Here is a 25,319-nt window from a genome sequence, read left to right on the forward strand (position 1 = left end):
TTGTTTATAAAGCATAAGGTATAAATTATTACCACAGGTTTTACACATTTACCACACCAGCGCTATGGGATAGCAATTTTAGTTGGTTTATCCAGACCAAAATATGTCATCATATTTGATAGTTAATTACCATTCAAGATTTAATGGCAATCCATTTAATAGGTGTAGAATGTATTTTCCTTACTTTTGTGATCTCCTGACTTTTCCTCTAGTAAAACATAAGGTTGACTTTTTTTTGTGTGTGTGTGTGAAATGTCTTGATCACCACTTGATGGATTGTATGAAATTTGTATGTCTGGGCTGATAGTAAATGTAACCATGCTAACACACCTATAACCTGCTAAACATCAGAATGTTAGCACTGGCAAAAGTACCACTGTGGGTGTAAACCCTTAGACTTGTTAGAGATTCATCACAATCAATTTGTAACTTGGTGTTTTCCTTAAATTGGTCAGTCCTGCCTTTCGGTATCTGTTTAAAATGATATCCATCCCCTATTGTTGGGTTCATATTAAATAATTATATTTTATATGTACACACCAGCAGGACTCATACTGCATCACGCATGAGTCACCATCTTGCACCCATATAGCTGACAAAAGTAACAATGAGGCAACAGTGGAGCAGGTAGGGTCGGCAGGATGGATGAACCCCATTGTAGTGTTTGTAGCATCTCAGCTGTGAGAAAGGGCTTTATCCCATAACGATGGATTTGATTTCTGTGGCTACATCAAAGACCACAACTGTTCCCAGCCCTTTCATTTAGACACAAAAAAGCAAAAAATGAATAGAAGCAGATGTACAGCAGCCACACTGCCAACAAATTACACAACAGAACATTCATATGCTACACTGCAACAGAGTTTTTCCCCTAACGACATCCAAGAAGTCTTGCTTGTGAAATTATTGACAGCAAAATCTGAAAGCTATGGCAAGAACTTAATTATACACAGAGCAAAACTACAAAACCAATGAGTGTTTGTCATATTTCACACGTCTTCACGTTAGAACCACACAGTGTTGCTATCTCTTCTTCTCTCAGTCATATCAGTCTTTCAGTAATGTCTTCTCTTCAGTCACAGAAAACAAAATATCTGCTTTGGAGTTGTGGCGTCAATTTCGGTTATTTTTTCTTTCGACACACTGACATTCATTAACCAGTAACTGGTTAATTTTTACAACAGTTGTGATTCATCAGTTGGTGGTCAGGGCCAGCTTGTCTGCCTGAGTAACACTTTTCAGAATTTAAGTGTATGAGCGACTCATACTATTCAGCCATTCTAGACAAATTTTGGACAATTTTGTGTAAAGAACTTCTATAAATACGGTGTTTAGTTGGTATACGTTGCTTTCGTATCCTTATTAAGGGCTTTGTCCTTTGGTGATCATCAGGTCACAGTATCCCATAAACATCAAACATCAACAATTACAAGAGATAACTACGTGCAGACTTGCCACATAAAGCCGGTGCTCACTCATAATTCTGGTTAAGTGGTGCTTTCACTTTTCCTAACTTCCTGCTAGTTCTGAGAAGTCGATTGTTTACATATCGTTTGCTATCATAACTGATTGTAGGGCTGAATCTGATGAGCATGAACACATACTGTCTGAATACACATACATACATATATATTCCTACCCTCCTTTTCCATCTTCACACTTATCAGTTTGGGAAGTTCATTTTACTGCACTGGTGTCCCCCAGGGCTCCATACTGGTTCCCTTACATTACTTGCTGTGTCATCACTTCCCAAAACCTTTTTTCTTCTCTGCCTGCAGATTATACTGATCTGTATCTTTTATCTTAGGGTAATGTTGCGTTCGTTTTGCCTCGGAAGTTGGAAGTTAGAGCTGGGAATGACATCACGACCCAGTTTGAATTGTTCTAGTGCAAGAAGTCAGAAAAGCAGTTGTGGCCAGGTTAGCTATTGGTAGCAAAACCAGTTGATAAAAATACATTTTGCTGTATTTTGCACATACAAACAGTGTCCACAGTGCTGTGTGTATGACTGATTTTATGAAACACAAATAAGACAAAAGTGCTAATAAAGAGGATATTACTACAACTTTCACACTGTTGATGCGCAGGGCTTATGTCTTGGATTTTGAGGTCGTAACTGGTGAGGTTTGTCCGTCCATCTGAGTCAGAAATCTTACTTCAGGGGGTATTCCAATTGAAATTGCTGACTGGGAACTGGGAAAAGTAACAGTTTAAAGATGAACTTCAACTCAGTGTTCTCTGGTTGAGCTATTGAGCTAAACTATGCAATGGTCACTGTTTCTGATCTACTTCATATTTCTACATATATTTGGCTTTTTTATAGTGGAAATTCTTGTCTTTTATTGGTCGATATATATGTGAAAATAAATTGGAAAGGACCATACTGTCTGCTTCCTGGACTATCAATTATCTTTGTTCTGCAAGGCAAACACTTTCCTGTATACCTCACTGTTCTACTGGGCCCTACTAAGATGTAAAGAAGAAAACTAATCATATCAGACAAGATTTCCCTGTAGTTTAGTTCAGTAGTCATTTGTAGCAGTGTTTCTGTGGTGATTTTACTGGCTCTGGCAAAGGAAGATGACATTGCCGTTCTAAAATTGTGCCTACTAAGCTCTGATTTGCTTGGTTGTTTTTACAACTGTAGAAACCGGCGTCCACGAGCAGGACACCAGATCTGTTTTGTATCGCTGAACAAATCTAAAATGTTGGCAGTGATTCAGTGGTCTGGAACAAGGTTAGAATTTTTGGACAGTAGTCTCTAGTTTCAACTTTGAATTTCCATAAAACACATCCAACTTGTTTTACATAGTGTGTATTAGTCAGTATTAGTTGTACAGGTTCATGAAAGTACTAATAGTATTATTGATGACGTTGTTAGCAGAATTATTACTTATTGCCAATAATGTGTAATATTAAAAAACCAAACCAGCTGCTGCAGCACTGCCAACAGGGGGCTTTGGCGCCACAGTTCAGCGATACTCAGATTGATATTCAGTGAGCTGTTCATGTGGTATTGAAAATATAAAGATGTACAACCACGGAGAGCCCTGGGTCTGCGGCCGGAAAATATCTCAGCTGAACATCTTTGCACAAAATCAGATGATTAGTCTGAAAGTAGGGCTTTGCAGCGGAGCCTTCTTCCCTACATATGACTGTCAGACATAAACATGGGCAGTCAGGAATGCTCACTCTCACTTACTTACTCTAAACCACTTGCGTATGCAGAAATGTGCCCCAGCCATGTTGGTAGGGGTGGTGTGGTTAAGAGGGCCGGTGAAACGAGGCTCCATTTCTTGGCTCATTGCCTCAGCCTTACTACCAGCACCGCCCTTCTCTATGAGTCATACATAGCGTAATGTAAACACAAGAATGTATGGACTCATGCACTGTGCAGCTCTCTCTGCTTTTATGGCAGAGAGTTCATTTTAAAATCGTAGACAAACTTGCCCCTGCAGACTTTATCTTACATTTTTCCAGCTCTCATTTCTCATGTAGACACACACACACACATACACACCTTCGCAAACCTAATATCTCAGTCTCCATTCAAGAATGACCTCACCTCTTGAGAGCCTCGTCTCAGGTTTCAGACAGAGCAGACCAAACCAATAGCCCAGCATAGATTTTCTTTTTCTTGTATTCACCACACACACACACACACACATGCATACAGTGTAGCCCATTTAATGGCACAAATAGACCAAGAGAGCATGTACTGAAGAGAATACTGAGGAGATAAAGTAGGAACGTGCAAGAGAGGATAAAAGAGTGGAAGAGCAAGCGAGTGCATGTGACCAAATTTGGAAAGTGAATCCCTCACATTGGAGCAAAAGCCATTCTTTTACAAACAGCAGACCTGCCAAGCACACAGCCGTACAGCCAAGTCAACTCTTGTTTTTCTAAGATAATTTCACACAGAGGACCATTATGTCCTTTTAAGACAAACTGAAAGATGGCAGAAACTGTTTACGTTCCAGATTCTTGGCTGCAATATGATCAGTGTCCTTTTTCATTTGGATAACATGCTGTTTGAGTAATTAGGTATGTTTAAACTCTAGGCTGGACAAACACGAGACAAACTCTCCTTCCTTCCCATTCCACATAAATTTACTAGCTGAACGTTGAAAGAATCAAACCGCAGTTTTTCTCCATTCATGTTTGAAAAGTTGAACACTAACTGGGCCCATAAGTGTATTTAAAAGCAGATTAAATGCTGACTTCTTTCAGAAAGTTCCAGAGTGTTTCCTTATGGCCTGGTTTATAGCCCCACCATATATCCTGAGTGACTGGGTGTTATTGGGTGGAATCCCACAGATGGTCAAACTATCAACACAGTATTTGCTGTAGATCTGTTGATATTCAACAGCTGTCTCCCTTTGGATTAGGCTACGGTTTGCTTTACCATACAGAAATTGGATGTGATTACTCTATTATGATAAGAAGGGATATTAGTTTTAGTTGCATATTGTAAAAGCATCTAAATTTGGCTAAATAGAAACAAGATGTTATTGTGACTAGGGTGTTAGTCCTTATTAAAAACATTTTAAAGAAGTTTAGAATTTAAATTAATTAGGTTGAAACCTTGACTGTTTCCAATGCAGACCTTCAACGAATTATATTTTTCCTCAGTGGTCAATCTTTTTGACTATAAACTACATAAAAGAACAAGTGAAAAAAGCCAATCACAATTTCCAAGATGTTGTCTTCAGATGTCTTGTTTTGTCTCCACTGCTTCAAAATCAGAAAATAAACACAAATGAACACAATAAATAGATAAAACATTTAATTGGTTGTCAAAATTGTCATTTCTCACATTAGGATTACTTTATTTTTAGTTTCATGTTGGTGATACTACACCTTGCAAGTACAGTAAGGTTTAGTAAATGGGGTTTCTGGCTGCCAGCATTATTCATTTAAAGCTACACTAATCAATAGTTTTGTATTTGTAACATGAAAGGAGTCATTTGAGTTATCATAACGGGTGCAGTTAGCCTCTTTGCTACAGAGCATTTTAGCATCTTTCAGCTCATTGTTTTGATGTTACAGCAACAACTTTACTGTTTAGTTCAGTCACATTATACTCATCAACCTAATTTCCAGCAGCAACAAGCAAATGTTTTCAGCAAAAAGAAAGCTCATATAAACCCATTGTTAGCTCCAACCTAACACCAAACAACAGAAAGGATAGTTAGCAACTAGCTGGTGAACATCAACTAGCTAGTGGAGCATTTAACAGCTAAAGAAACAGGAAGGTTTAATAAAAAGTAGATTTAAGAGTTGACTTATATTTGTCAAATGGACAGAAATATGACTTCATATGAATGCTAATGTTGCTCAGTGTCTACTGGATGTGTAAATAGGCAAGTGTTTGCTAGCATGTTTGCCACAACAACTTAAAAAGATGATAATATGTCATTGTTGTGTTTAAAACTCTTTTCACTGCCCCCAAGGTGGAAAAAAAGCTATTAATGCTGCTTTAAATTGAAGCCAAAATGAATTATATTTAAATTTCACCGTCCAAAAAACCAAAAAGTAAAGAAAAGAGAGTGACTATATAATCTATGTGTTGCGAAAAGCCTCTAAAATAGCAAGTGGACCATGGACAGTGTAGTAGTACCTTAGTGCCACTCAATCAGACCACCTTGAATTGGGCCTACGATTATACCAGGATCATGCCAGTTCATGTTTTTTTTGTCCTCTCTTCTTGTGTCCCTCCACAGTGAAGTACATCCGCGAGGTTTCCCCGCTCTTCAAGAAGCCGTCCCTGGTGGCTGACCTGCCGTGGGACGGCATCCGCCCACAGTCGCCCAGCTACAGCGGCAGCGAGGACTCCGGGTCCCCCAAACATAGCAGCTCCTCCTCCTCCTCCAAAGACAGGAAGGTCATCAGCCTGAAGATGTGCTTCATCAGCAGGAACCTCACAATGCCAGATCTGGAGAACAGGTCTGATATGAGACTCCTCAATGTTTATGTGCTGGGAGAAAAATAGCTGAGTACGTGGGAGTTTAGGTGTGGTTGGGTGTGTGTGTGTGTGGTAATTCTGGGTCTAACTTCTGTTCATTTGATTGGAATGTTTGTTCTGTGAGAAAAAATGAGCATGTCAAAAAATGCTCTTTGTGGTTGTGGGTATTTGATACATCTAAAGAACGACTTAGGGATAAATACAGAAAATATTACAGTTAATGACAGTATCACAAAACCACGGTATGATAAATTCCACTTCATCACCTTTACAACACAAGTGGGCGACATTAAATTGCCTCAAAGCAGTGTGTCAACCTCTTATATTGTGGACACGTCTGTGGTTTACTTCAGTTCCTCTATGTAACTTCACTTTGGTTAGAGTTTCAATATGCTGTCATTATTTTCCCAGCCGTTCTCAAAGACACAATAAATAATTTATCACATTTTTAATCAGTGGCTCTGCAGTTTGAACGCAGGCTGTTTGACTTTGGAGCTTCGTGAGTTGTCTGAGGTTACATTGAAAGAAGTGCTGACAGCCAGAACTGTTGTATGTTGACCTATGTGCTTTTTAAAATTTGATCTTTTCCCTTTGTGTCAATGCATACGATCAGCTGATAACCGTTTATACATATCCTTCCTCTCATTCAGACTGTTGGAGCTCCATTCTCCAGACGGCCAGCACACAGTCGTGCTACGTTGTAAAGATGGCCCCACCGCCAATTCCTGGTTCACTGCCATCCACACCAACATTGCTGCCCTCCTGCCACAGACCCTGGCTCACATCAATTCCTACATGGGGGCGTCGGCTTCCACGCACCCCCACCTCAAACACATCGGGTGGTTGGCTGAACAGGTATTTTCAGCCCTGTTTAGTTTAATAGCTTATTCATGTGATAATCCCTTTCACTTCCTCTGGGTTAACTGATCATCTTTAAGTATTAAACTCTCAGTATCACAGGATGAAGACAAGAATAATATTTTAGTGATTATGATAATAATACATGCTTGTTTAGCACAAACAGTGGAGGCACGAGGGGAAACTGCTACAACAGCTGCAACAGCCTTCCAACAGCTGCAAGACTGTCCGTTGCACCATGTGTTTTTAGCTGGAAGGCTATTCATTGAAAACAACAACTAGGGTTAGGTTACAGTAGATGGTTTACATCTTTGGATGTGATTGCATGTTTGGCAAAATTCTAACGAAATCATGTCAAATCTTTTTTATCTCTCCTTGCTATTTTTAACCAGCAATGAACAAAACAGACTGTGAGATTTGCAGAGCAACTGAGCGATATGTCCTCTCCAGTGAAACATTCCACTGTAGTTTATTGTGTTATGACAGTACTGAAATCTAGCAGCCCATCTATATGAGGTCAGAACTTTTGAAATGTTGCATGCAGAAAGTCTCCAAAGCAAAGTCGTTCCTAAAACCAGATTTTTACATTTCAAATTCTACACTCTTCCATGCTGTAAAGTGTCAATAAGGCATCTTTTGGGCTTGGGTTTCTGTTTAACAATAAAAATCTCATTTAAAATTAAAACTGCAAGCAGCCTCTCGCATGTTGGGTTGCAGCGAAATCGTATGAGGCGTGGAAATGGCAAAAAACAACGCCAAAATCGCAAATTTGAATCAAAATGGCCAACTTCCTGCTGGACTTAGGGTATGCCTCCAAGATACTTTTTTGTGGGATTGGAGAGTGGGAACTACACTTCTGTAAAAACACAGACTACCATTATGAAACGGGACAGAGTTATTAACCTTTAATTCCAAATAAGCAGCGCTACTCTCTTCTATAGTCTCCACTCAGCATGTGCACAGTGACATGAATAGCCTACTGTATCAATATTGAGGTCAAAAAGATGATCAAGGTCATGTCCATGTATCATACATTAAGTCCATATGTACATGATGATGTCAATAATTACATAGTTGATAATCTATTTATTGTGACAGGCCTATGCACCGCTTGGTGCTTGGACCCTAAATATAAATGAAATTGTTGTAAATTCGATTTTAAGATTCGACACATATCAGAGTAGATATACAGTGCATTTTCAGGTCTGATAGATATTCAGTTGTTCTCTAAAGGAAATGGTAGCAGAGTTTTTTTTCAGTTTAGTATGCTCAGTACCTCAAACATACAGGCTGTAATATCTGCTCTAACGTCATAACTGCAGCAGCACACAGGAAGAGAGTGTTTTCCTGATTTAACCATAGCTCTATATTTAAATCTGCCAACTGAGAAGTGTAACAGGGGTAAGTCTCAGTTCCACATCCAGGAACAAGATACTCTGAATGATATCTTTTAACGTTGATGAAGTGTTCATTCATCCATTCACAGTCATGTTTTAACGTCTGGACTCCTGGCGCTTGTTTATCTCCAACTGGGCTAAAACAGGAAACACCAATGGCAGTTTCCGTTGCATTACACTATTTCCTGTAGAGCCCACCTACTCGGCCACAGAAACACACACAAAAACAAGTCACTGCTTTTCACTGTAACTCCACCAGCACTCTAGTCACCATGACTCAAACGTAACCACCTATTTTTTTTACCACATCCCTATCATAAAGTGAAGTCGGACCGTCAGGGTGAGCTACTTACAGTAACTCATCTGCAGCTGTACACAGTCATATCTGCACAGACACACCTGTGCACTGACAAATCTGCATCACTGCACCTACACATTATCAGATTACACCATTATGACTGTTAGGGCTGCAACAATTAGTCGATTCATTGATTAGTTGCTATTAAATTCATCGCCAAGACCTTCTTTTCAAGGAGTGGCTAGAATCATTAATAAAGAACACATCCTATGAAATAATGTTAGCAAAAGCACAGAGTGAGACTAAAGATATAATTAATAGGTAGGACAATTCGGAATAAAAACAAATCAATCAATCTTTATTTATATAGTGCCAAATCACAACAAAAGTCATCTCAAGGCACTTTTGAGATAGAGCAGGTCTAGACTGTAGTCTTTAATTTACTTTAAAGAGACCCAGCATTCCCTCATGAGCAGTGCTTGGCTACAGCGGCAAGGAAAAACTTCCCTTTAATGGGAAGAAACTTCAAGCAGAACCAGGCTCTAGGTGGGCGGCCATCTGCCTTGACTGGTTTGGACAGAAAGAGGGAGAGAGAGAGGGAGAGGGAGACAAGGAGAAATAAAGGGAAGAGGGAGAGAGAGGCACAGAGACAAAACAGTTAGTCAGTATTATAAAATAATTAATTGGTATTTGCCCCTTTTTGGATCTTGAACCTGTGTATCTGTGGACATCCTTTTATGATATTGGCCACCATATGTACAGTATCTCACAAAAGTCAGTACACCCCTCACATTTTTGCAAATATTTTATTATATCTTTTCATGGGACAACACTATAGAAATGAAACTTTGATATAAGTGTACAGCTTGTATAGCTTATAGATTTACTGTTAAATTGTATCAAAGTTTCATTTCTACAGTGTTGTCCCAAGAAAAGATATAATAAAATATTTGCAAAAATGTGAGGGGTGTACTGACTTTTGTGAGATACTGTATTTTCTACATTGTGCATTATATGTACAAAAAGGAGCACTGCATGTATAGAGCATGGACACATTTTAAAGGGGCCCCCTTGTATTTTTTGTAACAATGTTATATATCAAGGCAATGTTTGTTTTTCCTCCTTTCTTTTTCTTTTCCCTTATGTAAAAAATCCTTCCCAGCTATTTTGATAATCTATTCATCATTTTGAGTCATTTTTCGAGCGAACATTTTTTCCACATTTTCCGATTCCAACTTCTAAAATGTGAATATTGTCTGGTTTAATGAGTCTACCATGACAGTAAATATCTTTTGGGTTGTGGATCGTTCTGGACAAAACTAAGACATTTGAAGACGTCACCTTACTCTCTGTGAAACACTGATTGACATTTTTCTTCATTTTATGTCATTTAATGCACCAAAAAATTAAAGATTATCAACAGATGAATCGATAATGAGAATGGACAGTTATGGTAATAATGGCTGCTGCAAAATGACATGTGACAAAGTTTTAAGAGACAAACCTCAATGATACTGCTGACAACTCGAGCTAACATGAGCTCTTTTACACGCTCGCTAGCTGCTCACCACCATACCTGAAATCTGTCTTGAAATGTTCAATATAAATCCACACAGTTTTCCAAAATTGTTTTCCCCACTGTATACCTGTAATCTTTCAAAATACTGCTCAGCGCTGATGTTTCCTCCCAACTTTCTCCTTCAGGTCCAGCTGGAAGGTGGACGGCAGCAGTACAGGCCGGTGGTCATGGCGCTGACAGAGAAGGACATCCTGCTGTTTGAATCGGTGCCATGGAGCAGAGAGTCCTGGTCCATGCCTCTGCTCACACATCCACTGCTAGCCACAAGGTAAAGAGATAAAGGAATACATTAGAAAACATGCACATAATAGCACTCCTTCTGTAAATCATAAAATAGTCCAAGTCGTATTACAATGATTTGTTTTTTAATTCAATAGGATTTTATGTGCAACGCATCAGTAAATATTGAACAGCATATCAGCTGAAGGTCAAAAGGAACTGCTCTGGTACTTTCCATTTACTGTCAACGTGATCAACAAACTGTCTAAAATATGGGAAGTACCTGAATGTTGAGAGTTGAGAAAAATCTTTTAAGGGAAGTGGTAACCTATTTAGTGGAAGAAGAGAGGTTTGTTGAACAAATCTTAAACTGTGACAAAGGTCTTCAGCAGGGAAACAACTGTGACAGAAAAAAACAAGACAAAAGAAGAACAAAAAAAAATGTTAACATCCAGTTCATAGTGCAGACATTAAATGCAGTAGTCAAGGTTGAAGTGGAAGTAGGGAGAATTCATGTAAGTTGTCCTTGAGTATGTGAAACATGTCTGCGTGTCTCCCTCTAGGCTCGTTCACTCTGGTAGCGCCCGGGGGTCTCCTGCTCAGGGTTCAGACCTGGTGTTTGCCACTCGGACGGGCACGGGCCGAGGCATCGAGTCCCACATCTTCCGCGTGGAGACCCACTGGGATCTGTCGTCGTGGACGCGAGCCCTAGTGCAGGGTGCACACGCCGCCGCTGAGCTCATCAAAGAAGTCTCCATCGGTGAGTGTGAGTGTATGAAAAAAAAAACAGGTGGGTTATTCAGTAGTGAGAGTTTGAACACAGTAGCAGAATTCACTGCGGAGAGTGAGTATTTCTATTGTTGAAACTTTTTGAACTTTTTTCTAATAGTTACTTAAATCAATTCTTACATTGAGTTGCTATTGTTGCTGAAAGTGGCTGTAATCAGTATTCATACAGTATATTAAACACATATAAACACACGAGTAATTATTAACTGACTCTGCAGCTACTCTTTGCTCTACAGAGGTTTTTAACATCTTTCAGCTCACTTTGTTGTTTTTTTTTGGGCCCATAACATTACTGTTTTGGTTCAGTTTGATTGTTCTTTTCAAAACTCTAAAAACCCACCGTACATTACTCTCTCAGCAGCAAACAGCAGACACAATAAGCTAATGAACATAATGGAGCATTTATCAGCTAAAGAGCCAGATATGCTTCCCTGCAATTAGTGTAGATTAAAACAAATTTAAAAGGAGAGTGAATATTGGACTTAGATTAGTCAGCTGGACACAAACACGGGTCAAAATGAATGTTGCTTTGTGTCTGCTGGACATGTAAATAAAAACTGATGAAAAGGTGATAATAGGTCAATTTTGTGTTTGCAGCTTGATTTTGCTGCATCAGAGCGACCAAAAAATCCAATAATACAGGTTTAAGTAAAGGATCGTAATACTTCTACTACCACTGATGATATCTAACCAGTTCAAGCAACCAATCATGTCCATTACCTTAAACTGATCATACTGTCATTAGACTACAGATATACACCATGAGCCAAAATGAGAAAGGAAATACATGCATATGCTTTATAGAAAGATTGCAATTGGTACAGCTACAGTTATCAAGGTACATCTGATCATCTATCATGATATATAGAACATCACTAGTGTTGATTTTTTTGGTCGCCAGGAAAGGGCTCATTATGCAAATCAACACAACCAAACCACAGACTGCAACCTAAAAAAAAAACATGTTTGTTTCATAAATGCTGTTTGCAGTTTGTGTCAGCACACACAGGTTAGCAGCTGCGTGGTACAGTGAGTAAGCGGAGGATGTGGGTTCACCTTTGTACATGGAATCATTATACCTAGAAGTAAAATCAAGTGAAGTTTTCAAGAGAAAATATTTGGTCATGAATTAAACCGCTGACACCACATTGTGTTGTGTTTTCTTATAATCCCAGGTAAACACAGATAAATCCTCACTAAGAAGAAGACCACCTGTAGGACAGTTTCAATAGGTTATCAGTATTTACTAATAACACATGCTGTAGATATCAATTAATCAAACTTTATTTAAATGATGATGAAATGATTTAAATGATTAATTTAGAGAAAAGGTTTAAATATAGATTGTTAGAGGGAGGGAGGAGTTAGAAGAAAAATAGATTAAAAAGACAAAAGTAAAATGAAATAAAATAGTTTAATAAAAACTAGACTAAAAACTAGGTCATAAAAAGAGATTAAAGAGACAAAAGAAACATGAATAAAATAAAAAATAGAATATAGAGACTAGAAATAATTCTTAATCTAAAGCCAGACTGAACGGGTAGAGCAGTTCAGCTTCTTAACTACAATCCTTCACAAACTGCCATCCACATATGAAGGCATTTATATGTATATCGGCCCTTTTTTAAAATGTCACAGCACTTTCACTGTGACAACAGTATCTTGACAGCGAGCGGTTCACTAGCAGAGTGCAGTGGATCAGAAAGAGAGCAGCTCTGTTCAGGAAATGCAGAAGTTGGAGCCAGGAGAGGAGAATGTTTCCACTCAGTGCAGAACAATAGTTGGCTGCCGGAACAGAACTGGAAAGCCTCAACCTCTTTTTTTTTTTTTTTTTTTCCCCTCTTCTTCTTCTCCTACTTCTTCTTCTTCCCTGACCTGCTGCTACACAACCACACAGTTGTGCAGGAACATTCAGGCCATTCAGGTTACAGGAGTACACATGGAAATGCTTTCATATCAAATCACCTCACAGTGAAAGCTGCACCAAGCGGCTTATATATAAAAGATACACTTGTTTTTCGGCTGCAACTGAGAGGAACATCCCATCCAGTTTAATGTGGATGTTGCAGATTAATAACAGTTAAATTACCAACATGTATGTCAGACATTATGTAGAAGAATTTAGTGGTGATATGACTGTATATATGCAGTACACATATTACTTACTCTCCTACTCTACTTTCTCACCCCCGCTCATCCAGACACTTTTCTATTCTGAAGCTCTTTCCTCTTTCCTCCTCTCTTCCAGGCTGCACGTTGAACAGACAAGACGTTCGGCTGACGCTGCACTATGAGAAGGGCTTCACTGTGACAAGAGAACCAGCCGACCCAGCAGGGGGCGCCGTGCTGTTCAGATACCCCTATGAGAAGCTCAAAATGTCAGCAGATGATGGAATACGCAACCTTTATCTTGACTTTGGGGGTCCAGAAGGAGAAATGGTATGTTGTGAGCATTAAAACACACACACACACACACACCACCCTTATTCATGTGGTTGCTCAGTTTTTTAATGTGCAAGATAACTTATTTCAATGACATCAGAGAGCCTAAAAGAGAACAGATGCTTAGGCCTTAGGTCACAATAACTACTTTTGTCGAACAATATATTGTCTCAAAAATAATCGCGATGCACAATATTGTCATTTGAAGACCATTGTATAGCACTGATATATATATACACACACACACACACACACACACACACACACACACACACACACAAACACACCACTATAATGATAATATAATAACATAATAATGTAACGGGCGTGGGGAGTGGGATTCAAGAGTCTATACATCCATAGTCATTGTGGCTTACCTCTTTTCCTGAACTTTTAAAGATTTGGTAGCAAACAATAAAAGATGTAGCAAAAGGTATAGCATAACATTAGTCATATTTTAACATTTAGTGAACTGAAACATTTGGATTAAAGCTGCTATGTGTAGAATCTTGTGATTATTCTTAATTCATCTTCGTTTGTCTTGAGATTTTAGATCATCTCAGTTCATTTCAGTGTCTGAGGGTATTTTTAATTCTACCCCTAGAGGGCACCAAAGATAGAATTTTTCTAATCCTACACAGTGGGCACTGGGCAGAGATGACAGGACGGTACCTCTCTTGCCTCTATCTCTATATTGCGTTCTTTCCTTCTTCTAACTTCGTCCCTCCCTCCATCCGTTCAGGTATTTGACCTCCACTCGGGTCCAAAGCCGGTGGTGTTCGTTCTCCACTCCTTCCTGTCAGCCAAGCTCACCCGTATGGGCCTGCTGACGTGAAATAACCAACAGCGGCGTGGACGAGAGGTCACCAACGGGCTCAGGCACAGCGGGGAGAGGGGGTAGACACTCCCAGAATGCTGATAATGGGAGTTCATTTTTAATTTCACTTTTTTTTTTGCAATCTCTCCATTCACAGCTGCAGTTAGGCCTGAGGTGTCGCCACAGGGACGATTTAACCCACAAGTCGTTTTGTTGATTGTCTCAAAAACGCGCCTTCTCTTCCGACTTCTCCTTTGCATCTTAACATTGTTTTATTTGTAAGGTCAGGGGAAAGCAAGTGGCACTTTGCTTGAAGCCTTGAGGTGTTTAGTAGACAGTTACAATGTAATAATATATGAAAAATAGCTATTAACGATCTCATAACATTCCATGTGATAATGTATTAATCATTGTAATTACTGTTAAAAAAACATCACCAGTGCACTTCAAGTAAAGTTTTACTGAAAAATGTAAAGGAGAGGAGGATTTTTTTAGGCAATTAATACACAGCCAAGCACAGATTGGTGAACGCTCCCTGTTTTCACTCTATGCCTATCATTCCATGACAGCCTTTCAATGTACTTTGGGCTCTTCTTATGTACTTCTTTGTCTTTATCTGTCGACACACGAGAGAAAGAAGCAGTTTTAGAGTCAGAATGCAGTTAACTGAGCAGAGATTGTGTGACTGAAGACAAGAAATTTGTATACGTGTGTGTGTGTGCGGTGTGTGTGTGTGTCTCAATACTACATGCTCCTGTTGGCTTGATAGTGTGCCTGCTGTCTGCCAGACTCACCTTTTAGCACATGATCCCAAACTACTGTTGTAATCAGGATCGCCAACTGTGCCTTTCTACATGTAGTTAGAGACACTCTTTGTAACATTTCCTTTTTTTATTTCCCACACAATAAGAGAATTTTAAGCTTTTGACATGCACAAGCAATAGTATTACTCTTATAGTGTAAACTATGTTATGTTGTGTTTTTTTTAAAGTGTATTACGCATGATAGCATGACTTCCTGACATTGAACTCAAAATGAACTCTGTATCAGATGATGATATATATATATATATGACATGACTGTGTGTTACCTCCTTTCCTTCACCGACACTACCACATCGTCTCAATGTCGCCATCGTTCCATTCCACTTTGCTTGAGATTACTTGTCTCTTGTTACCATCCTTGAAGAACATGTCCTAAACTCTGGCCAGAGACTGTTAAACAGCCTTTTTACAAGGCGGAACATCACATCACAGAAGTACTAATATAGTTTAATAATTTGAACAGTAATGGTCAAACATTTCTGAGCTTCTACAAATGCCTGCATTAGAGAATGTAACAGTACAGTTGATTATGATCTTGATTATGATCTCTACCTCTTGTAAGAAAGTGTGATAAAATAATCTTATTCAAGTGCCAATGACTAGCTATTTTCAGAGCTTTCTAAGCTTTCAAAGCTACTAAGTGGACCTTGAGAAAAGATTATTTTGTCAAACGACTATTCCCCAGGTTGAAAATCAACTTCTGCGCTTCTAAGAATTTGTTCATTAGAGCTACAATCACATTGCAGAAGATCTCTCTTTTAATGTAATTTAAAAAACAATTTTCTCACCCAGTTCGCACTCATCTTTAAGTACAATACCCATAATCTAGGTTTTGTTTATTGGTTTTTTTTGGGTTTTTTTGTTGAATTTAAGTTGGCCTCCCTTTCATTCATCTGTTCAGTCTGGTGCCTGTATTGAGATGTCAATGAGTTCAACATGACTGTAATTAACAAACTTTCATAACCTTCAGTTGGTTCATGGTACATGTTTCTAAAGTAACCCTTCAGTAGGGCCACTGTGTTCTTTTGGACCTCAGACAATGTACCATTGTGTCCGCTGACCGTGCAACACAGGAAAACAAGATAACCCTTCTGTCCTCGGATAACTAAACACAGTTGCCCATTTGAATGACCTTTATTCTATTTTGGACTCTGATATCCTTGTGGTTGTTTGAACAACATTTTTTTTGCTTTTATATTAAAGTGAAAATGTACAACTATATAGTTTTTATAGCCATGTACCTCTTTTTAAAGTTATGGTAAATAAATGACTGTTTAAAAGGAGAGGCAGACCTTGATTTTCTTAAAACATCATGTGTACATGGGAGGTTGGACTTATATACCCTGAAACAGTTGAAGCAATGGTGATTTCACAAAAATTTTCATGTAATGTGTTTCCTGTTTCTGTTACCCACTGCACAGACCTGATTGTCTCAAGTTGGTCAACCTTCACCATGCTATAGGCCGTCCTTCTGTGAGCCTAATGCACTAACCTTCAAACCCCCTTAAACCTGTGAATGTACACCTCTTCTCTTCATCCAGGTGATTTTTTTTTTCAAATATCCTTTTGTCTTTATGTCCTAAAATTGTGTCCTGACATCCTGTCTATGCAAAGCAATGCTTCTAAGAGGGGGGTTTTGAACCAAAGGTAATATCTGTGGCAGCTTGCGTCCAACACAATCATTAAACTGAAAAGTCACAAGAGGATTAAGTGCTGCTGCATAAACCTGTCATATGCAAAGTATTTTAGACGTCCTATCGAGATCCAGTATACAATGTATGATAGCAATGTAATAATCTCAAATGTAAATACCTACCAATAAAACTGTTACAAATGACATACGTTTGTGTGTGGTTTATTGTGAGACTTTGCTTTATATCATATATAATAGCTAATATTTGCTTGGTTTTGGTTCACTTATGCTTGTTTTCCTCAACGTTAGTGTACAGCTGTTCTGTATTTAGTGTATATTCATGTTTTATTGTGAGTTATGTTTTTCAAACAAAGGGGTACTTCTAAAGTAGCACCACTAGGTGGCAGCAACAACAACCACAATAAGTCACCTGCTCTGTTGTTTTCATTCGTCAAGTTGCCAGTTTTAGCTATTCTGACCGGAAAACATCAATACATGTCAAATTTAAATGGTTTATTGTACTTATAACGTTATGTCAGCGACCAAAAAATATATAAAATTGATTCAGTGGAGAATCCATCGTCAACACATCTCCTGTCAGCTGATGGATCATGGCTGTATAAAGAGAGGAGTGGTAGATACGTGGTGCTATTGTTCATACCGGTTCGTATTTTGAAGGGTACCGCCGGAAGTTGTGCTGCGTGTTGTGTGTTGTTACTGCGGGTCTATTGGGTCGAAGCAGAGCTGTCATCTTCGCTAGCTCTTGTGTTAGCCAGCGTTTTGTCATGTCAAGAGTGACCTGCCACTTCACAACGCAGGACAGCTAACGTAACGGGAGCTTTTCTTCACACAGCCATAGCCGGGGAGGTGTAGAGGACAGAAACCTGTGCGGAGAGCTGAAGAGTGAGATGAAATGACAACGTCAACATTACAGGTAGGCTAAAGCTAACTAGCGACAGCTGTGTGTACACTGAGCTAAAAATGTCCTTAAAAATCATATCATTCCATACAACTAACACTAATGCACCACCGTAACAAATAATATATGAATAATAGTATTTGCTCATTCTCATGACTGCTGTAAATGTGTATATTGATTGTAACGGGCATCAGCCGCTGTCTCACCGTTACTTAGCTGGGCTGTGCCCGCTGCTCACACAACACTTCACTAAACAAAGATTTACGGCATGGACATATTTACCGTGGGCTTCGGCCTAACAGAGAGCACTGTGAATTTTCTAGTAGAAGTAAAGAAACTCACAGTATTCCCCGTTTAATGACATGTTGGTTACATAATTGAGGCATTGTTTTGATTGAAACTCCAGTGTAGAGACGGATGACAGGCACATGTGTACATTCCCTGCCTCTAATACTCCGTCTCCACCCCCAGCTCATCATACAACACACCCCTCTAACATTACGTCCGTGCATCTTTTACAGAAAGCGATTGATCTTGTGACCAAAGCCACAGAGGAAGACAAGGCAAAGAACTATGAAGAGGCATTGCGCCTTTACCAGCATGCTGTGGAATATTTCCTACATGCCATCAAATGTGAGTACTGCAACCTGACAGACAGTTGAACCGCATTACACCCTCCTTACTGGTTCAATCATTAGTGGGTTTCATTTCAAATCTTGTTTTTCCTCCAGATGAGGCCCACAGTGACAAGGCAAAGGAAAGCATACGAGCAAAGTGTATGCAGTACCTGGACAGAGCGGAGAAACTCAAGGACTACTTGAAGAATAAAGACAAACAGGGCAAGAAGCCCGTGAAGGAGGCACAGAGCAATGACAAGTATGCAGTCACTCTTGTGCTCTGTTAGAAGTGTCCGACTCTAAAGCAGGCTTAATTATAACCTCAACCTCTTTGTGTTTTTTGCATGTGTCTCGTCTAGGAGTGACAGTGACAGCGAGGGTGAGAATCCAGAGAAGAAGAAACTGCAGGAGCAACTTATGGGTGAGTGAGGTGTGCATGGTATGCATGCTAGTATTGTTGTCATCAAGTGTTTCTTCGCTCTGCCTTTTGATGGTGCTGTTTCCAGTCTTAATCACAGTTGGTCTATCTGTGTGTGCAGGTGCTATTGTAATGGAGAAGCCCAATGTCAGGTGGAACGATGTGGCTGGACTGGAGGGAGCCAAGGAGGCTCTGAAGGAAGCCGTCATCCTACCCATCAAATTTCCTCACCTCTTTACAGGTATTATTGTGGTATTTTCTTAAAAGGAAAAAGGAAGGAGAGAGCTCCTTCCTTTTTTTAATAAAAACCATAAGCAATACATGTAAAAACGCTTTAACATTGTTTTGGGCTGAAAACTATGTACTGTACTGTAAATTTCAGTTCATTTCAGTTCAGACTTTATTGTGCTTTTATTGAACATTTCTCTGGTTCCAGCTTCTCAAATGTGAAGATTTGATACATTTATTTGTCTGTTCAATGCTAAAGCTAAGCTAGCCTCCTCTGGCTCAGTTTTTTTTAAAAAGACTTATCTTTTTAGGACTTATACATGATCTTACTGTTCCGAAACATCCTTTTGAAATTGCAACTATGCAATTATAATAGTAGTTGTACTGCTACTCCCTTAGTAAAAGCTTATTGTTTGACTGTAGTGAATGTTATCAGCCTCTCTTCATGTTACTTCTGGGTCTCTGTGTTCTCAGGCAAGCGGACTCCGTGGAGAGGCATCCTGCTGTTTGGTCCTCCGGGGACGGGGAAGTCGTACCTGGCCAAGGCTGTGGCCACCGAGGCCAACAACTCCACCTTCTTCTCTGTCTCCTCCTCAGACCTCATGTCCAAGTGGCTGGGAGAGAGTGAGAAGTACGTGTTTAGTCTGATCCTATTCTAGAGAGAGAAAGACCAGAATAAAGCTCCGAGCGAGTAACAGAGTATCAGAAGAGTTTGGGAGGATGTTGCAGTGAAGCATCAGCTAATTTTCTCCTTCTCTCCCCCTGCGTTTTTCTCCAGGCTGGTGAAGAACCTGTTCGACCTGGCCCGCCAACACAAACCCTCCATCATCTTCATCGACGAGGTGGACTCGCTGTGCGGCTCCAGGAACGAGAACGAGAGCGAGGCCGCCCGCCGCATCAAGACAGAGTTCCTGGTACAGATGCAGGGTGAGTCTGAAGGAATCTGAGAGCATTCAAACTGATCCACTGTCAGTGAAAAATAAATATACACAGTAGTAGAGCAGGGAAAGCGGGAAGTGCTCATTTTGACTGAAGCTCTCTGGTTTTATAGGTGTGGGAAACAACAACGATGGCATCTTGGTGCTGGGAGCCACTAACATCCCGTGGGTGCTGGACGCTGCCATCCGCAGAAGGTCAGAGGTCACCTGAATACTCCACTACAATGGCTCTGTCTTTTGGGGGCATTTTTTCCTTTATGGGATAGAGGATAGTGAAGTAGAGCAGGGGCTACTTTGTTAAATTTCACAAAGGTTATTCTGATTACATAATATGAACTCTGGAGTGAAACACACAGCTTGTGTCTGTGTTGCATCAGTGGAAGCCTGAGGCACACGTCATATTTCTCTGAAATTCAGAAAGGACCATGTGTGCTATTATCAAACAGAAATGAAGGAGCGTTTCAATCAGAGGCAGAGAAGCAACATTTTAATTCTTTTAACTCTGGTGGTTTGTTACACAGAACCATGTGAGAAGTCTTCCATGGAGAATGTTTGGAAAAAGGTAGAAACTTTGGCAGGTGATTGGATGAACCATCTGTCTATCACCGTCTATCATCGCCTTTCCTTGTGAGGCAGCTGGATTCTTGGTGCTGATTGGTCAGAACCGCTGCTGGTTCAGTTACATGCTCATAACTTGATGCCTGACAAGTTAAATTCTTGCAAGGTAACAGGGATGCTACTCTAAACCTGGTTCTGAAGTGGAACCAGTTTTAAATTTGTAAGAAGCTGGTGATTGGTTCTATTATCAAGAAGAGATTAGCAGAGCATTAATCTGGTTTTGATGTTATTTATGGTCGCTGTGCAGCCTTTCCTCTCTGTCTCCGTCTGTGTCAGTGTTTGCCTGAGGGTGGGGCTCCTCCACACACACACACACATACACATGTAATACACACACACACACACAGAGCAGAGAAAGTGAAATTTGAAACCTTAAATCTAATATAATGAATGCAATAAAACCTTTGCAAGTAAAAAGTCAACTAGATTAATTAATCTACACATGTTCAGTGAGCACACATCTGCACACATCTGTTATGTTCACAGTCTCCCAGCCACAGCACTTTTGTTAAGCTAACAGGCTAACTGTATGAAGCCTACCTGATTAGCCTTATAGCCATGTATCTTAAAATGAGTCAAATTCATCCTCTTAAATATATTTTAAATATGTATTTATATTTATTTGTTTGTATATAGAGTTTATGTAGTGACTTTGCATTGCTGATGCCACTCAACAAACAATATTTTGTTATATATAAATATCAAGTTATAACCCTTTGATTACTTTTGAGTGTCAAGAAGAGTAGAGATATTGACATGATATGGTTGTCATGACAACAGTGTCATGTTCTGCCCCATAATGGCTTTAAAGGGTTAAACTTTACTTTATTTAGATCTAATGTAAGATGAAGGGTTTTTTAATAGAGGTATGGTTCAACTCCACATTTTAGGTTGAGGCAGATGAAATGTGTGAAACAAACCAAGTACTGCTTGCGTAGTTTGACTAAAAACAGATGAATTGTTCAGTTGTTACTGAACATATAAATACATGTTCAGACAGATATGGTTCCTCTTTCTTAAACTTACTTTGTTTGGTCTTAAAGTTTGGTCCAGGTAGCTTTCCTTCGCTCTTAACGGTTGTCTGGTGGAAACCTTTTGGCTCACTTTTTCTATAAATGTTTCAAGCAGCTGCTGAATTAGTGTTTCCTCTGCTGTGTGTCAGGTTTGAGAAGCGTATCTACATCCCTCTGCCGGAAGAGCCGGCTCGGGCCCAGATGTTCCGCCTGCACCTTGGCAACACGCCGCACAGCCTGAGCGAGCCTGACCTGCGGCAGCTCGCCCGCAAAACGGACGGCTACTCTGGCGCCGACATCAGCATCATTGTCCGGGACGCGCTCATGCAGCCAGTGAGGAAGGTCCAGTCGGCCACACACTTCAAAAAGGTGGAGGCAAAAAAAAGATCAGTCTTTAAAATCTTTAGTTTTTTAAACGACTGTTTGAACAAATTAAATTAAATCACCTTTGTACTTTTTGTTTTATTCTCCTGCAGATTCGTGGCCCATCCCGCAGCAACAACCAGGTGATTGTGGACGACCTCTTGACCCCTTGTTCCCCTGGAGACCCCGCAGCCATAGAGATGACATGGATAGACGTGCCTAGTGATAAACTACTTGAGCCCATAGTGTGCATGGTGAGACACATACACACACACACGCACACACATCTCTGAACAATACAGGAATGTGAGAGCATCCTTATCAAGCGGACTACACAGGGAGCTTCTGTCAGACCCTCATATGATTAAGTCTTTTTTTTTCACAGCAGACATTTTGACTAAAATTACTAGAATTAATAGTAATGGTTACGATGGCTCTGTTTATTTCTTCAGTTGGATGAATCACATTAATCTACAGGAGAGGAAAAACTGTGAGAGGAAAAAGAATTGAAATCGCGCACGTACATATGAGCAGGATTTGTGACATCAAGAGTAGTTTGGAGCCAATCTCAGTCCAGTATTCAATTTACACAAGTGTGATGTGGAAAGCTGAAGCCCCCCAGTGAACAAACACTGAGAATGGACTTTAGAGTAAAACAGGAGAAATCTTCAATCAATCACAACAAAAGTCATCTGAGGGCACTTTGCACATTCCATTTTAGTCTATATATATATATATATATATATATTGTATTGAACTTTTTTTGTGGAATTATTATTACCCCAACAGATTATTATCCTAAGTAGAGTATTTTATATTCATCTTTAACATATTTTGGGAAGATCTTTAAACTTTATCACCCTGTAAAATCTGTTATCACTCATGCAATGTAAATGTTCCTGCAATTATTATATACTTTAATAGTCATAAATAGACACTGCACCATTTGAACCATTCTGGAAAGATGCTGCAGTTTAAAGTTAGGGACTAAATCAGATAATTCTACACTCTAAAGTGAATTAATGAATTTAATTTCAAGCTGCAATCCACCAATTATTATTATACAACCTCAACAGTTGTTTCATTTATGGGGTTAACTCATGGATAGAAAACCCCCTAAAATATGGGATTAGTGTTATTTTTTTTATTACTATTATATTACTGGAGCATTATTTTAGTTTGGGTAAATAACTCAATCCACCGCTGCTAGATCAAGGTAACCCAGTACTGTACTGGGTCCATTTTTTTTAACCCTGATGTTTAATGTGTGGATACAATAAATAAAGCCTGATTCTGTTTCTCTCTTTTTTCCACTTACAGTCGGACATGCTGCGCTCTCTGTCCACCACCCGGCCCACAGTCAACACTGAAGACCTGCTGAAGGTCAAGAAGTTCACAGAGGACTTTGGGATGGAGGGCTGAGACACAGAGCCCCACCTCATCTCACCCTCATCTCACCCTGCTCCGATTCTACCAGAAGGGTCAAAACTGCTCCCAATTACACCCATCTCTCCCCCTCTCCTCCCTCACTACCGCTGTACCATCCTGTAGGCTTTCATTTCTCAACTGGTCCACTGTCTTTCATGGATTTCTAAATAAACGACTGGAGTGTCAGAACACCAACAAATAGAGAGAGAGAGAGCGAAGGGGGGAGGGGTGTGAGATAATGGTTCTTTCTTTTAATCATCCAGTCTGCTATTTTTGAATCCTTAGAGGATGTTGACCAAAACGCTACAATAGAAAAAAAAACTTTGGTGTGAATTGGTAGTTGGACATTAGAGCCAATGTCTTTCCCCCATTTCAGACAACGTTCCGTTAAAAGAAAAAAAAAAAAGCAGCCACTATAATCACTACAAGAACTTCTCATCTAACCCGCATTGACACGAGGAAAGAAGCATCTGAGTCTAAATGCGAACAAGGTTTGTCCCTCTGAGCCCGATCCTGTCTCTGACTGAAGTACCCTACATTTTGTTGCCATCGTGAACTTTTGCTTTTTGTTTGGAATCACGATGAAGGACGGTGACGTTTCGAAGAAGAATCAAAAGAAGAAGTTGTTCATTCTCCTGCCAGACATGAGTGTGTGAATGCATCTAAGTGTTTTTATTCAACTTGTGTGTCTTAATGTAAATGTCATACACTGAGAGCCCTGTTACTTTATTTGATGGAGAGTTGCATTCATTGGTCATGGCTGCTTCAGTGTCCCTCTGTAGCTGTGTATGTGTGTGTATATGTGTGTGTGTGTGTGTGTGTGTGCGCGTGTGTGTGTGTGCGTGTGTGTGCATCAGGCATGTACCCCTGCTAGCAGCAGTCTGACTGAAGCGTCATTGTTTAATCACTAAGGAGACGTGCTTGATTGATGGTCAAACGCCACATTTATGCTCCATCCATAAATTTATGGTCAATGTCATTGCAAGGTCCATTTAGTAACTGTTCTGGAACTTTTGGCCATATCACATGATCTTCATCTGGAGGATATTGACATGTCATTTTTAAAACTTTTTATCTTATCGGCCATTTCAAAATTATTTTTAACTGTAAAAAACAGCATTTTAAAAAATCTCAGAGTGAGGTCAGAGTAGTTGCTGTTCTGGAGCTTTGTATTATGCCACAAGGTCTTCATCACTTCAGCTTTTATGTCAAAATGAGACAAAAAATATAAGGACAATTCCATCTGCTGATGAAGATCATGTGATATGGTCTTAAAGCTTCAGAACAGCTACTAAATGGACCTCTTGGGTGAAATAAGTTTTCTGAATTGTCCTGATAGAACTTTCAGCTCTTGTTGCTCATTTGAAATGAAGTCAAATGAGTTTCTGCACTGCATTTCCTAGACATCACCTGTGTGTCTGTCAGAGAGTCGTACCGTGATGTCTCTCTCGGTTGGTTTTTCTATCATTTTCTGCTCAAATATTTTTCTTCTGGGTGTCAAGGAAAATCAATCAAGCACATTTCTTAAAAGAAATAAGCTCGTTTTTTTGTTTTTGCCCTGGCGTACATCGTTCCAACAGTGTTACAAAACTATTTATACAACTTATTTGACCACACTTGACATGTAACTGGACTGACTATAATAGATATAGTATGTTTACACTTGAAGTATTTCTTTTTTGTTGATATTTCATGATGGAGCTCCAGTGCAAGTTTTTTTTCCTGTTATTGAAAGGCTAAAGTTCCACTACTGAGGCAGACACTACATGTATTTCATTACTGCCTGCTCAGGGCCGGCTTTCTGTTAACACCTTCGAGCTTCAGCAGCAGTTGTTCTGTGGAAACTGGTGCGTTGCTGGCTATCAAGAAGCAGGATCACACAGGTAGTCAGAGATTTGAAGATCAAACTGTGTTGCAACTCTCTGACCTCTCACTATCACACTAGGATCACAGGCT

At 39.7% G+C, this 25,319-nt stretch overlaps 2 protein-coding genes across 3 annotated transcripts in view; both read left to right on the top strand.

Moving 5' to 3' along the window:
- Positions 1-17,025, top strand: part of sntb2 (syntrophin, beta 2) — a 30,737-nt gene extending 13,712 nt beyond the window's left edge. Inside the window, exons 2-7 of one of the 2 annotated variants that reach the window (XM_053318617.1) lie at positions 5,724-5,946; positions 6,616-6,820; positions 10,223-10,365; positions 10,880-11,082; positions 13,354-13,544; positions 14,290-17,025. In XM_053318617.1, coding sequence (XP_053174592.1) covers positions 5,724-5,946; positions 6,616-6,820; positions 10,223-10,365; positions 10,880-11,082; positions 13,354-13,544; positions 14,290-14,382 — 1,058 coding nt within the window. In that variant the 3' untranslated portion in view covers positions 14,383-17,025. The remainder of the gene's footprint in view (positions 1-5,723; positions 5,947-6,615; positions 6,821-10,222; positions 10,366-10,879; positions 11,083-13,353; positions 13,545-14,289) is intronic. The other variant, XM_053318618.1, reaches the window with a different exon arrangement.
- A 533-nt stretch (positions 17,026-17,558) lies between these two features.
- Positions 17,559-24,276, top strand: vps4a (vacuolar protein sorting 4 homolog A). The gene is made up of 11 exons (XM_053318619.1): positions 17,559-17,755; positions 18,262-18,373; positions 18,472-18,616; positions 18,717-18,778; positions 18,897-19,016; positions 19,478-19,634; positions 19,782-19,930; positions 20,055-20,136; positions 21,722-21,941; positions 22,049-22,189; positions 23,256-24,276. Exons 1-11 carry the CDS (start codon positions 17,735-17,737, stop codon positions 23,355-23,357), a joined length of 1,311 nt encoding a protein of 436 aa, XP_053174594.1. The 5' UTR covers positions 17,559-17,734; the 3' UTR covers positions 23,358-24,276.
- Positions 24,277-25,319: the final 1,043 nt, after the last annotated feature.

This window comes from Scomber japonicus, chromosome 5 (genome assembly GCF_027409825.1).
Source record: "Scomber japonicus isolate fScoJap1 chromosome 5, fScoJap1.pri, whole genome shotgun sequence".
NCBI lineage: Eukaryota > Metazoa > Chordata > Actinopteri > Scombriformes > Scombridae > Scomber > Scomber japonicus.